At 39.0% G+C, this 15,219-nt stretch overlaps 1 protein-coding gene across 11 annotated transcripts in view; it reads left to right on the forward strand.

Annotated features, from left to right (window-relative positions):
* The window catches only part of LOC138751807 (phosphatidylinositol 5-phosphate 4-kinase type-2 alpha), a 282,764-nt gene that overhangs the window by 217,998 nt on the left and 49,547 nt on the right, over positions 1–15,219 (forward strand). For all 11 annotated transcript variants that reach the window (XM_069914619.1, XM_069914618.1, XM_069914616.1 and 8 more), the window contains one exon: positions 14,477–14,590. In XM_069914619.1, the coding sequence (XP_069770720.1) occupies positions 14,477–14,590 (114 nt within the window). The remainder of the gene's footprint in view (positions 1–14,476; positions 14,591–15,219) is intronic.

Consider the following 15,219-nt stretch of genomic DNA (forward strand, 5'->3'; position numbering starts at 1 on the left):
CAATAGCAATGGTGGCTTAGCTAGGAGAGCTGCTGTCTCTCAGCTCCTCTGAATCTCAAGTGCTGCCTGTGTGGAGTTTGCACATTCTTTCTGTGAATGCATGGGGTTCCTTCCCTTGGCAAAATATGTTAATTGGTATGTTAGAAGGTCAATTGACCCTAGTGTGCAAGTGAGTGGTGAAATCTGGGGTCAGTTGATGGAAATGTGAGAAGAATAAAATACGTTCAGGCTAAATTGATACTTGATCAATTAATGGCATTGCTGGCACAGTGGGCGTAGTGGCTAGTGCGACACCTTTACTGCACCAGCGATTGGGATCAGGGTTGAATCTTGCGCTGTCTGTAAGGAGTTTGTACGTTCTCTCCGTGTTAGTGTGGGTTTTCCCCAGGAGCTCTGGTTTCCTCCCACCATTCAAAACGTAGCAGGGGTGCAAGTTAATTGGGTGTAAATTGGGCGGCACCGACGTGGGCTGAAATGGCCAGTTACTCTGCTGTATGTCTAATTTTTTTTTAATTGATAGTCTCTATGGGCTTGGAAGCCAAGGAGCTTATTTCCAAGCTCTCTGAATATATGATCTTTCTCACGATTTTTCAGATCAGATAAATAGAAAGGATCAGTATCCATTAACAGATGCTTCAAAGGAAACAGAGGGCACAGATTTAATATTTTCACCAAAAGATTATGAGAGGATGTAAAGGATATCTGTTTTTACGCATGCGATAATTGGATAACTGTAAGCCTTATCAAAGGGAATTGGATAGACACGAGAATGAATCATCTGCAAAGCTCTACGGAGGAAGATGTGATGGAATTGAATGGATTACTGAAGGGAACGTCACTTCAACTGGGCACCTCCTGTGCTTTAAGTCTATGATGAAAGGCCAGTCTGAAAATGTTGGTCACCCTGTCAGTATTGCTCTTGACACCTGCATCTGTAGACTTTCTTGTTCAACTCATGTGATCAGCCCCTGCAGTTGAAAGCCACTTCCCCCCAAAAAAACTGGATTTTATTGATAGTGAAAGCATCTGACAGTTCCACATTCAAGGACAGGATGAGTCTCGTATTTGTTGTAACAATATGCTTTCCTTGTCCATATCTTCCCCAACACACAAGTAGATAGAGTGGAAAGAAGGCTTATGGTATACTTGCCTTCATTGAACAGGGCTTTCTGTGCAAGAGTAAGAAGGTCAATTACAGCTAGATTAAACTTTGGTTAGGCCCTACTTGGAGTATTGTAAGAACCAAAAAACCCAGAGATCTCCCCCCCCCTCCCCAAAATACACACACACACACACACACACACACACACACACACACACACACACACACACACACACACACACACAGTAGTAAATGGAAGCAGATGCAATAGTAATGTTTAAGATTAAGAAGACATGTTAAATGCAGAAAATGGGTTATGTGAAGATATAAGAGATTTAGATTAATTTGGCAACACATTCAGCACAGACGTTGGGCGCCGATAGGCCTGTTTCTTTGCTGAACTCTTCTGTGTTCTCTTCCCATTGGTAAACATGATTCAATGGAAGCTAACTTCCCCAGAACTAAATAAAATACTGCACATTTCCACTAATAATGCATTGAGAATATTTTACTGTTAATATTGAAGACAGCAAAGGATCAAGCCACTTCACATTTATTTAATTGAGCTGCTCCTTTGACTAAATGTTCAAACATATTGGTGTTGTTTTGCAGGAAGTGGCCCAGAAAGAACTATTCATGGTCGTTCTTTTAATTTATTGGTTTCATCTGTAATTTTAGGTTACTGGCTGAATTATCCTGTTTTGGATAGTAGATGGAACTGTCCTTGAGCAAAACTGTAATTTTAGTTATTTATATTTTGTTAAAAAGTTTTTCTTTTTCTGATTGAGAACTCCCAGCAGGAAGCTTTTCCCCCAGGCAGTATGTGTTAAAATAAATTTATGAAAATCCATGGCAGTGCAATTGCAATTTTCAGATGAAGGCAGCTGGTTGGCAAAGTTCCATGTTGACATGCTCATCCTTTGTATTTTATGCCTCCAATAAAAAAATGAAGGAACTGTGCAGTAACTTGGAAAACTAAAAACAGTTCCACCTGTCCCGAGTTCCAAACTGATCCATGTATTTCTCTGTTAATGTTTGACCAAAAGCCTGCTACCTCTCAGGACTGTCCAGAGGCACTGATGATCTTTTTTTTAAATTTTTTTTATTTTTCACACTATAAACCATATTGACCAAGATACATCCAGACATTTTTTCTCTTGAATATATACAGTGTCATTTTCTCCCCCTTTTTCCCCCTCCCTCCCTCACCCCCTTTCCCATTTATTTGAAGTTCAATCTATAAGATACATTAAACCCGTTAAACAATGTTGTCACTTAATAAAAATAAACAAGAAATTTTACTGAGTCAGTTCCTTTCGTTGTCTTCTCCTTCTGTCATTTTAGGTGGTGGAAGTCCATGGTAGGATTTCTCTATTGTATTTCATGTATGGCTCCCATATTTGTTCGAATATTGTGATGTTATTTCTTAAATTATATGTTATTTTTTCCAATGGAATACATTTATTCATTTCTATGTACCATTGTTATATTCTCAAGTTGTCTTCTAATTTCCAGGTTGACATAATACATTTTTTTGCTACAGCTAGGGCTATCATAACAAATGTTTTTTGTGCTCCATCCAAATCGAGTCCAAATTCTTTATTTCTTATATTTCTTAGGAGGAAGATCTCTGGGTTTTTTGGTATATTGCTTTTTGTGATTTTATTTAATATCTGGTTTAGATCTTCCCAAAATTTTTTCACTTTCTCACATGTCCAAATTGCATGAATTGTTGTTCCCGTTTCCTTTTTACAGCGAAAACATCTCTCTGATACTGTTCGGTCCCATTTATTTAACTTTTGAGGTGTGATGTATAGCCTGTGTATCCAGTTATATTGTATCATGTGTAACCTCGTGTTTATTGTGTTTCTGATAGTTCCAGAGCATAGCTTTTCCCATGTTTCATTCTTTATCTTTATGTTTAGAACTTGTTCCCATTTTATTTAGGTTTACTGTTTGTTTCCTCGTTCTCCTTTTCTTGCAGTTTGATGTACATGTTTGTTATAAATTTTTTAATTATCATTGTGTCTGTAATCACATATTCAAAATTGCTTCATTCTGGTAACCTCAGACTGTTTCCCAATTTGTCCTTCAAGTAGGTTTTCAGTTGGTGGTATGCAAACATTGTATAGTGAGTTATATTATATTTATCCTTCATTTGTTCAAAGGATAATAATCTATTTCCCGAAAAACAATTTTCTGTTCTTTTGATCCCTTTTCTCTCCCATTCTCTGAAGGAAAGGTTATCTATTGTGAAAGGGATTAGTTGATTTTGCATCAATATTAGTTTTGGTAGTTGGTAATTTGTTTTATTCCTTTCTACGTGAATCTTCTTCCAAATGTTGAGCAGATGATGCAATACCGGTGAATTCCTACGTTGCACCAATTTTTCATCCCATTTATATAGTATATGTTCAGGTACCTTCTCCCCTATTTTATCTAGTTCTAATCTGGTCCAATCTGGTTTTTCCCTTGTTTGATAAAAAATCTGATAGGTATCTTAATTGTGCGGGTCCATAATAATTCTTAAAGTTTGGTAGTTGCAAGCCTCCTTGTTTGTACCATTCTGTTAATTTATCTAGTGCTATCCTCGGTTTCCCCCCTTTCCATAAGAATTTCCTTATTATTTTCTTTAGCTCCTTGAAGAATTTCTCTGTTAGGTGAATTGGTAATGACTAAAATAGGTATTGTATCCTTGGGAAAATGTTCATTTTAATACAGTTTATCCCTCCTATCAGTGTTAGTGGTAAGTCTTTCCAATGCTCTTTCGTCTTGTATTTTTTTCATTAATGGATGATAATTTAGTTTATATAGATGGCTGAGATTTTTATTTAGTTGTATACCTAGGTATCGCATTGCTTGTGTTTGCCATCTAAATGGTGATTCTTTCTTAAACTTTGTGAAATCCACATTATTCATTGGCATTGCTTCACTTTTATTTGCATTGATCTTGTACCCCGATACTTCTCCATATTCCTTCAATTTCCTATGTAATTCTTTTATTGATATTTCTGGTTCTGTTAAGTATATTATAACATCATCTGCAAATAAACTGATTTTATATTCCTTCTCTTTTATTTTTATCCCTCTTATTTTATTTTCTGTTCTTATCAGTTCTGCTAGTGGTTTTATAGCTAACACGAACAGTGAGGGAGATAGTGGACATCCCTGCCTTGTTGATCTGCTTAAGTTAAATTGTTTTGATATATATCCATTTACTGTCACTTTCGCCATTGGCCCCTTATATAATGCCTTAATCCAATTAATATATTTCTCTGGTAGGCTGAATTTTTGTAGTACTTTGAATAAATAATTCCATTCTACTCTGTCAAAGGCCTTCTCTGCATCTAAAGCGACCGCTACTGTTGGAGTTTTATTTCCTTCTACTGCATGAATTAAGTTAATAAATTTACAGATATTGTCCATTGTTCGTCTTTTTTTAATAAATCCAGTTTGGTCTAAATTTACTATTTTTGGTACATAGTCGGCCAATCTGTTTGCTAATAGATTAGCTATTATCTTATAATCTGTGTTAAGTAGAAATAATGGTCTATATGATGCTGATGCTAGTGGATCTTTCCCTGTCTTTGGTATTACTGTAATTATTGCTGTTTTGCATGAATCTGGTATGTTTTGTGTTTTATCAATCTGGTTGATTACTTCCAGGAGGGGAGGAATTAATAAGTCTTTAAATGTTTTATAGAATTCTATTGGGAATCCATCCTCTCCTGGTGTTATATTGTTCGGTAGATTTTTTAATATCTCCTGTAATTCTTCTATTTCAAATGGTTTTATTAATTTATTTTGCTCTTCTGTTTGTAATTTCGGTAGTTCAATTTTAGTTAGAAATTCATCTATTTTGTCTTCTTTCCCTTCGTTTTCAGTTTGATATAGTTGTTCGTAGAATTCCCTGAAGTTTTCATTGATCTCCGTTGGATTATATGTAATTTGTTTGTACTTTTTCCTTAATGCCAATACCATTCTTTTAGTTTGTTCTGTCTTAAGCTGCCATGCTAGAATTTTGTGCGTTTTTTTCTCTTAGCTCATAATATTTCTGTTTTATCTTCATTATGTTCTTCTGTTTGTAGTGTTTCATCTTTTATTTTTTGTCTGCCAATTCTCTTCTTTTAGTTGTATCTTCCTTTATTGCTAATTCTTTTTCTGTATTTGTTATTTCCCTTTCCAACTGTTCTGTTTCCCGATTGCAGTCCTTCTTCATCTTAGTTACATAACTTATTATTTGCCCTCTGATGAACACTTTCATTGCGTCCCATAGTATAAACTTATCTTTCACTGATTCCGTATTTATTTCAAAGTACATTTTAATTTGTCGTTCAATGAATTCTCTAAAATCCTGTCTTTTAAGTAGCATGGAGTTTAATCTCCATCTATACATTCTTGGTGGGATGTCCTCTAGCTCTATTGCCAATAACAGGGGTGAGTGATCCGATAATAGTCTAGCTTTATATTCCGTTTTCCTAACTCTCCCTTGAATGTGGGCTGTTAACAGGAATAGGTCTATCCTTGAGTATGTTTTGTGTCTACCCGAATAATATGAATATTCCTTTTCATTTGGGTGTTGTTTCCTCCATATATCCAAAAGTTGCATTTCTTGCATCGATTTAATTATAAATTTGGTTACTTTGATCTTTCTGTTCGTTTTTTTTCCAGTTTTATCCATGTTTGAGTCCAAATTAAGGTTAAAATCCCCTCCTATTAGTATGTTCCCTTGCGTATCTGCTTTCTTCAAAAAGATATCTTGCATAAATTTTTGATCTTCTTCATTAGGTGAGTATACATTGAGTAAATTCCAAAATTCTGAATATATCTGACATTTTATCATTACATATCTCCCTGCTGGATCTATTATTTCCTCTTCTATTTTGATTGGTACATTTTTATTAATTAATATAGCTACTCCTCTGGCTTTTGAATTATATGGTGCTGCTGTTACATGTCCTATCCAATCTCTCTTTAATTTCTTGTGTTCCACTTCAGTTAGATGTGTTTCTTGTACGAATGCTGTATCAATTTTTTCTTTTTTCAGTAAATTTAATAGTTTCTTCCTTTTGATTTGGTTATGTATTCCATTATTATTTAAAGTCATATAGTTCAACATAGTCATTACATACTTTGTTTATATTTCCTTTCCATTTCCTCATCACCACCTTCCCTTCTTATCCATTTCTACTTTCCTTTTTTGAACACATTATAAGACAACATTTCTAAAACATAAGATATTTCCACTATTCTCATATCTAAAATTCCTTTAACCCCAATAGTCCCTCCCCTTTCTGAGTTGCCTCTTTGTCCCTTGTCGGGCAACCACATCTCCCCTCTCCATTTGGATTTGTGAATCCGCTCGCAAGCATCAACTGATTTTGCAGTGACTGTTATTCTTCCCCACCCAGCCTCCCCAGAAAAGATTTTAATCTTCATATATAACAAAGGTCACTCTCTTAATTCCCTCCTTACTTCCTTTCTTCCTTTTCTTTCCCTTCTTATTTCTTACTTATACTCTATTTTTGTTTGTCATTTTTGTTCTTGTTACATCTCTTCATCTCTCTGTCTGTTTTGTAGTTGTTCTGCAAATTTTCGAGCTTTTTCCGGATCCGAGAATAGTTTGCTTTGCTGCCCCGGGATAACTATTTTAAGTACCACTGGGTATTTTAACATAAATTTATAACCTTTTTTCCATAGGGTCATTTTTGCTGCATTAAACTCCTTCCTCTTCTTCAGGAGTTCAAAACTTATATCTGGATAGAAAAAAAATTTTTGACCCTTGTATTCCAGTGGTTTTTTGTCTTCTTTTATTTTTTTTCATTGCCTTCTCCAATATATTTTCTCTTGTTGTATATCTTAGGAATTTTACTAGAATGGATCTTGGTTTTTGTTGTTGTTGTGGTTTGGGGGCTAATGTTCTGTGTGCCCTTTCTATTTCCATTCCATCCTGTAATTCTGGTCTTCCTAGGACACTGGGGATCCATTCTTTTATAAATTCTTTCATATTTTTGCCTTCTTCATCTTCCTTAAGGCCCACTTTCTTTGTATTGTTTCTTCTATTGTAATTTTCCATTATATCTATCTTCTGAGTTAACAGCTCCTGTGTTTCTTTAACTTTTTTATCAGATTCTTCTAATTTCTTTTTTAAGTCATCGACCTATGGCTGTTTCTCATTCTTCCACCTTGTCTACTCTTTTTCCTATTTCTGTCATGATCATCTCTAATCTATTCACTTTTTCTTCTGTACTTTTTATTCTTCTTTTTATTTCACTGAATTCTTGTGACTGCCATTCTTTTACTGTTTCCATATATTCTTTAAACAAAAATATATCCATGCACTTGCCCTTCCCTTCATCTTCCATTTCTCTGTGTTCTTCCTCTTCTTCTGAGTCCACTCCAGGATCTGTGTCTTTTACCTCTCTCTCTTCTGATTTTCTTGTTGGGTTGTTTTATTTTGTTGGGTATTTTTGTTTTTATTATTTTTATTATTTTTATTAAAGGTGTCTTGGTGTTGGTCTTCTTCCTCTGAGTTGGTCATCTGTTGTTTCTCTGATTCCCTTTTTTTATTCTCTTCCTTCTTGTTCCCGTTATTTTCTATGTTTTCCTGTTGAGAGTCTTGCTGTTGTGTTATACTTGTCTATTTCAGCTGTGGAGATTTACTCCTCAGCTGGTCCCCCCTCCTATCGATGTTATTTTTGTCCTGTGCTTTTGTTTGGCTCCGTGAGCCATCTTTGTAGTCCTGAGTTCGGGGTTTCCACTGACCTCAGGGAGCGGGCTTCTCTCTCCACGGCGGGCTTCCTCGTACCGGTAAGGCCTTCACCTTCCTCTTCCGACGTCCTTCCTTCTTCTTTTCTTCCCGTTGTTTTTGGTTTTTCTTTCTTTGCTACCATTTTCTCCACACTTTCACTTTCAATTTGTTATGTTTTCTGTGTTAGTGACTTTGTTTTTTCTCTCCCTTTTTTTTACTTTTCTGGAGAGGGCTGGAATTCCCCTACCGGCCACTACTCCATCACGTGACTCAGGCACTGATAATCTTGATGGTTGCTATGTGAGGAGGTTTCCTGCTAATGTAATTGGAGAGTCCAGCTTCACTCACGGTCTGGCATCCATCTGATCACGTCTTGACAAAGGCTCTGGACCCAAAATGTTGACTGTCCATTTCTACCCATGGATGTTGCCTGACCAGATGAGTCGCTCCAGCAATTGCCGTTCCTATGAATCTCTGGCCACCAGACATCATACAGCTGCAGCTGTAAATGCTGTTGAATAGGTTGGTCATTTCAACCTTTGAAACTTAAATGACTCCTCACAGGTCTGGAAACTGTGTGCTTTTAACAAGGTTTGAGGTTCCTTTTTATTGTCATGTAATAATACAAAAGAATGTAATATGAATGATACATGTCAACTTTTGCCTGCCATAAATGCAAGCAAAATGTTGTCATTAGCATTGCCTGGCGCTCAAATAATAAGAGAAAGAAGCAAAAGAGAATCCCTTTTAGAGTCACTGAGTGTCCGTGGATTTGCCTCCAGCATTCCCACAGCCTCTGCAGCCGCACAACTCCAGTTCAAGCCATCGACGACCCAAGCTGCAGTTCCAAACCTCTGAAATGATCAGGAAGCTTTCAGCACCCAAGGCCCTTTGGGAGCCCTTCTTGTCCTCAGCACTCTCTGGGATTCTGGTTCTGATACCCGGTTGCTATGAGCAAGTTTTGGCAGCCCGCAGCCTGTGTGAGTCCTTTAACTGCAAGTTGCCTGAGGCCTTCTTCAGCCATTGAGCCCTTCCGTGGTCCTCTGTAGGGTCATCTCCCAGGCTCCTCCTTCACAGAGGTGGGTGTATCCCTGTTTCTGGTGCTCTGCTACTTCCCTGGAGAGTGCAACCTCTTATGGTCCACTGCTGTCTTGAGCACAGATGTCCGTGATTACAGATTGATCAAAAAAAAAAACACCGTTGGCTCCTCTAACATTGGCAATGCTACTGGGCAGTAAGACCCTGCAGACCAGTGCTGAATCTCTGATCCCCGCCATCATGGATCAGCACCAGTGGAATGGAAGCACTGCCATTATAGCAGCTCCAGCACCACTGCCACATTTCTTTTATATCAGATCCTAATTAGTTTCATCCGGATGGCATCGCTATACCAGTGGTGGGACACAATACTGAGGATGCTGCCTTTTAATGGGGTACAGTTTAAACTAGTGAATAAGATTGTGGAACTTCAGTTGCTTAAGTTGTAGACTCAGTTTGAACCGATCTTGCTGATTTCAGAACAGATAATATCAAACAAAGCAGTATAGCCAAGTGGAAACTCCAGGCCGTTTTCTTCTAAGCCCACGTTGATTTTGATTATTTTACTGTAGGCAAATCAGATAATCTTGTCTAAGTTTGAAGATGCTTCTAATACTTTTTTGTGTATGGACACATAGAAGAAGAATAAAGCATTTCATTCTCAGACACCAATATTTTGTTTTTCCTTTGGTAGCAGAACTCAAAAGGAAAAATAGCCATGGTTTCTTGCTGTACTTTATAGTATGTTGCACTGCTCTTCAGTCAAATATTTTCAACACTGTTTCCTCAGCGGCACAATTGCGCCACCTCTGGTTCATTGTGAATTCTTAAATGAATTTTGGAATGTTTTGCTCAGAAATTGAGTCACAGTCTGTGCGATGTGAATGTCAATCAGTTTCACATTTGTGGCTGTTTCCCGTTTAAATCTCACCGTTCGGCAAAAGGCTTTTCCAGCCATGCGGCACAAGTTGACTCTTTGCCATTTCCTTGTCTCTCCCACTTTTAACTTCCTCATGTTCTCTCCCTATTTGAACATTGCAGGAGAATTCGAACCATTTTGCCAAGGGGTGGTGGGGGGTTCCCACTGCAGGGCACACCCAGGAGAAGTTGGTTTTAATCCTACAGCGCCAGCCAGTCAGGTCAATGAGAAAATTAATTACCGCTACTACCCCTCTCACAGCACTGAATTGCGCTCCTGACTATCCTGATCTCCTGCCTTCAATCCCCATCAATCTGAGCTCCCCTAGTGTTTAAAAAAAACCTCCCCACCATGTTGCCACTTCCAACTTACTCGTCATCCTGCTTGACGCTAGTGCAACCATTAGTGCTTCCCATCGCACATTCTCCCAGTCATATTGCCAGTTTTGTTCTTTCCCTCCATCCCAGCATCAGTGCTCTTGGCTTGTTTCCTTCCCTGACTTCCAAGACCAGCCAAGATACCCATCCTCATCCTGTCCACCCAATTCCAGGTTATGGGAGAAGCAATCTGGCAAAACACTTTCAGGTGTGAAAAGTTGCAAAGCTGGGTGACTTCAACTATACCCTTGTTCAAAATTACAGAATGTTTCAAGAGCCATTTGGTGCACCTGACCTGTACAACATACTAGTCTCACGTCTTTGCCTTCTCCCCAGAACCCAGTAGATTCTTTTCTAATGGTTCATCCAGTTCCAACTCGAATGCTACAGTTGAATCCACCCATCCCTTTTTGATGACCAGCCCAATTCCTGGTTTTGAGAAAAGGTATCAGCCTAAAATGTTGACTGTTTATTTCTGTCCATGGACGCTGCTTGACGTGCTGAGTCAATCCAGCGTTTCATTGTTTTATACCCTATTCCTGGAACATTTTTCAAAAATTAAACATTTGCTGCATAAATGTACAATCTCCTTGTAGTTCTTTTGCTGGTAACTTTTATTCTCTAATACTAAAGGTTAGAGACCACTTCCTTTATCTTGGGAGCCATTTCTCCTTGACAGCGGACAGAAATTATGAAGCAGACACCACTCCAAGCCACGTCACAGGAGAAAGTCGCCAGATATTCAATATATCAATATAACAAAATATAGAACATTACAGCTTTGAAAACGGGCCCTTCGCCCCTCGATGTTAGGCCAACCAATATCAACCTACTCAAAAGAAAGAAACCTTTCCTAACTCGTAACCTATTTTTCTTTCATCATGTGCCTGTCCAAGAGTATTTTAAATGTCTCAATTGCACCAGACTCCAACACCTCCCCCAGAAAGGCATTCCAGGCATCCATTACTCTCTGTGTGTAAAGAAATACCCCTGATGCCGCCCCCTAAAGGTACCTTTCCTTTGTACAGATGTCCTCTGGTGTTTACTACTCTTACCCCAAGAAAAAAGTGCAGGCTGACCACCCTATCTGTGCCTCTCATAATCTTGTAGACCTTTATTAAGTCACCTCTCATCATTCGTCGCTCCAAAGAGAAAAGCCCTAGCTTTGAAAACCTTGCCTCATAAGACATATTCCCAATCCAGACTACACCCTGGTTAATTTCCTCTGTTCTCCCTCCCCCTCCCCTCCCTCTCCCTCTCCCTCTCATATCCTTCCTGTTTAGAGGCTACCACAACTGAATGCAATATTCCAAGTGTAGTCTAACCAGAGGTTTTATAGAGCTACAGTTCAATCTGATAGATGGTCTCCAGCAGTAGTTCGGCATCAATGGCATGGCTCTTAGCTGGTTCCAAATCTTACCTCTCTGACAGGGCTTTCATGGGCAACTGCACATCTGTCTCAGCCACCCTCTCTTGTTAGGTTCCACAAGGATCCATCCTTGGTCCCATTTTTTTCTCATTGTACAGGCTCCCACTCGGCCATACAATGCAGAAAAAAGGCATCTCCTTCCACTGTTACGCCAACCACACCTAGCTCTACCTCCCCCTAAAACCGGATGCCCAGTCAAAAATCACCAACCTCACCAACTGTCTGGAAGACATAAAATGCTGGATGGCCCACAACTTCCTCCAACTTAATGAGACAAAATCTGAGAGCAACTTACTCGGCCCCACCAAAAAGTTGCATGATTCTAGGTCATCTATCTACTCTTATTAAACTCCATGTTAAATCCCTTGGGGTCTCTTTGACCCTGCCCTTAAATTTGACAAGCTGATCAATGCCATGGTGAAGGGCTGCTTTTTCCAGCTCCTCACCATTCTTTAAATTTACCTTTGCACGTCTGGACTACGCTAACTCTCTATACACTGGGATTAGCCAGTCCTCCCTAACCCACTTCCAATTGGTTCAAAATGCCGTGGCTAGGGTCTTGACAGGTTGCAAAAAGAGGGACCATATTACTCCAATTCTGGCCTCCCTCCAGTGGCTGCTGGTGCAGCTCAGAATCAACTTCAAGCTGCTGCTATTTACATAGAAGGCCCTTCACGACCTTAACTCTCTCCCTCCCCCATATCTCCAATCTGCTTATGCCCTACTCCACTCCCAAGCCATTCAGGTCAGCTACCACAGGATGCTTGGCTGTTACACGCACTAAGCGGACACAAAGGAGAGATTGAGCCTTCGCGTAGCAGCCCCCAAACTGAAACAGCATTCCCCATACCATTAAATTAGGCCCTTCCCTCAACTGCTTTAAATCCAGGTTAAAAAGTACCTTCTCTCATTTACATTTAATGTCTGAAACCTTTTGTATATTCCTAACCTCCGACTGCGCTGGACAATTCACTACAATTGTGGTCTGTTTATAAAGCCTTAATCCATTTTTCGATCAATTGCCTTAGTTTGTACATCACTTTGGTCAATGCAAGTTGAAAAAAATGCACTGTATAAATAAACAACTTGAACTTGACTCTTGAACTCAATCCTCTGACTAATAAAGTCCAGCATACCATAAGCCTTCTTAACTACCCTATCAACCTGCGCAGCAACCTGGAGAGATCTATGGATTTGGATCCTTCGGTTCCTCTGTTCTTTTGCACTGTTAAGAATCCTGCCATTAACCATGTACTCTGCCTTCATGTTTGACCTTCCAAAATACATCACTTCACACTTATTTGGATTGAACTCCATCTACCACTTTTTCACCTAACTCTGCATTCTGTGTCTATTCCTGTTGTAACCTACAACTACCTTCTACACTATCACAACACCTCCAACCTTCATGTCGTCTGCAAACTTACCCATCCCTCTACTTCTTTATCCAAATCATTTGGGGGCCTATAGACTACAGGTACTTCCCGACATGTGTCCACGTTCCATTCTGGATGACTGGTCGTATCTCGGAATGGACACGTCAGAATTGTCATGTATCTCACAACAAGATGAAGCTGCCTGTGATACTGAAGAGTAAAACAATGGATTTCCTTCTGCTCTCTATCTCCGAATCCTTCTCATTCTCTCTGTTGCTGAACACCTGTGGACTGTACTGGCCTCTAAAATCTGTCTGACCATCAGAATATTGAGCAACAGAATCAAAAAATGGGACACAAGGAGTTAAAATGTGGTGAAATATTTCAACGTGGCAGCCACCAAGGCCACCTCTTGTGAGAGATTGGCCACTGCTGGTAACCCTATCATAGATAGGCCCAATTTTCACTGTCATAAGTTTTATATTTTTTCTTTTTTTTACATTTTCAGTTATATGGGCAGATGGTCGCATAGGTTGCAAGTTGAGGAGTTACCTGTAATCCCAAAACATTGATTACTCCCTTTCTGTTTCTGACTTCTACCCGCACAGACTCAGTAGTTACTCCCTCCACAGCATCCTCCCTTCCTGCAGCTGTGATACTATCCCTGATTAGTAAACTGTGGTATCTGCATCAGCTAAGTCTCTGTAATGGCCACAGTATTGTTATTCCATGTATTGATCCATGCTCTAATCTCCCTTATTCCTAATACTTCTTCCATTGAAATAAACACATTTCAAACCCTCCAACTGACCACATTATTGATGTGCTCAAAGCTTCCTTGATCTCCACTGAGCCTTTCTCTCATGATTACACAGGTTGGAGAAAGAGCATCCAAGTTGGTATTGACAATTTTGAATCCAAGATTGAGAAGAGGCACTGTGTACATAATGAAAGAGTCACACCACCTCATGTTACCCACCCATTTGTGGAGGAATATGTTTCATTTTGACCTCATTAATCTCCTCAGATTCAGTCATTCTTGTCCCTGAGGAAGTAGATGTCCTCTTGTTCTTAATCTCTCTGCCAAGGAGAATGGTTTCTATTGCATCTACTATTTATTTAAAATCAACCCATTGAATTTCTTTATAATCACTTATGCAAAATAAAAAGCAATCCTACTTTCCTCTCTCGCTGACCAGGTAACTAAAGCCCCTCATCTTTAAAATCATTTGTTAAAACATCTCTAGAAGCTCCATTTGTAGCTGAACCTGAGTTTAATAAAATCTTATTGTGACATTTATGTTTCCCAAAAAAACAAGGATTGTTTCACCATTTAAATGCCATCTCTGTGCATGGTCTTGAGTATAACAATATCTAGTATTTGTATTTTTCAGTTTATTATACTGTAGATTTAGTGTACGGAATATAATTTTATTGTGAGATTCATTGTAAACTTGTTAACTATTGAATGGATTTGTTTGCAGGCCAAGGAATTACCAACGTTCAAAGACAATGACTTTATTAACGACGGGCAAAAAATTTACATTAATGAGGACAACAAGAAGATGTTCCTCGAAAAACTTAAGAAGGATGTTGAGGTAAGAAAAGATAAATATTATTCTGTGGTTACTGTTAATGATGGACAGTGCTTTTCCTAGATACCAAAAGATGATTTTTAAGTGTATACAAATTTATAAAAGTGCCAGACGGGAAACATCAGTTGGTCAATGAGGTTTATACTCATGATCCCTGGAGCATTTCAACTTGTGAATAGCTAACCTGCCATGGTGGCAAGAAATAGTTGCTGGGCTCGGAAGGGCAAATAACTTAGGAAAATTCCTCTCAGTTACTCTGAAACCATATAGGCCTTGCATGCAATAAGAGTTTATCTAATATATAGTTCAGCCCAGCTCCAGGCAAACACCAGTCCCACATTTGCGACACCCACACAACCCCATGTTTCCACCCATACCCTTTGGTATGGTGCTTCCCATAAAGCTTCCCACCATTCCCAACTTTTGGTTCTGTGTGGGGGTTTATGGAATGCAGCCAGGAATCCAGCTGGAACTGGGAGTTGCAACCATTGATAACCAGGATTGAGGGTGCGGGTAGTTTTATGGCCAGATCCAGGACCAAAGGTTGATTTGTTGGTAGGCTCGGGTGGCTGGATTAGAAAAGATGAGGAAGGTAGCGTGCAATTGGCTGGAGTTCTCTGAAGAAGTAATGT

This window comes from Narcine bancroftii, chromosome 1 (genome assembly GCF_036971445.1).
Source record: "Narcine bancroftii isolate sNarBan1 chromosome 1, sNarBan1.hap1, whole genome shotgun sequence".
In the NCBI taxonomy this organism is placed as follows: domain Eukaryota; kingdom Metazoa; phylum Chordata; class Chondrichthyes; order Torpediniformes; family Narcinidae; genus Narcine; species Narcine bancroftii.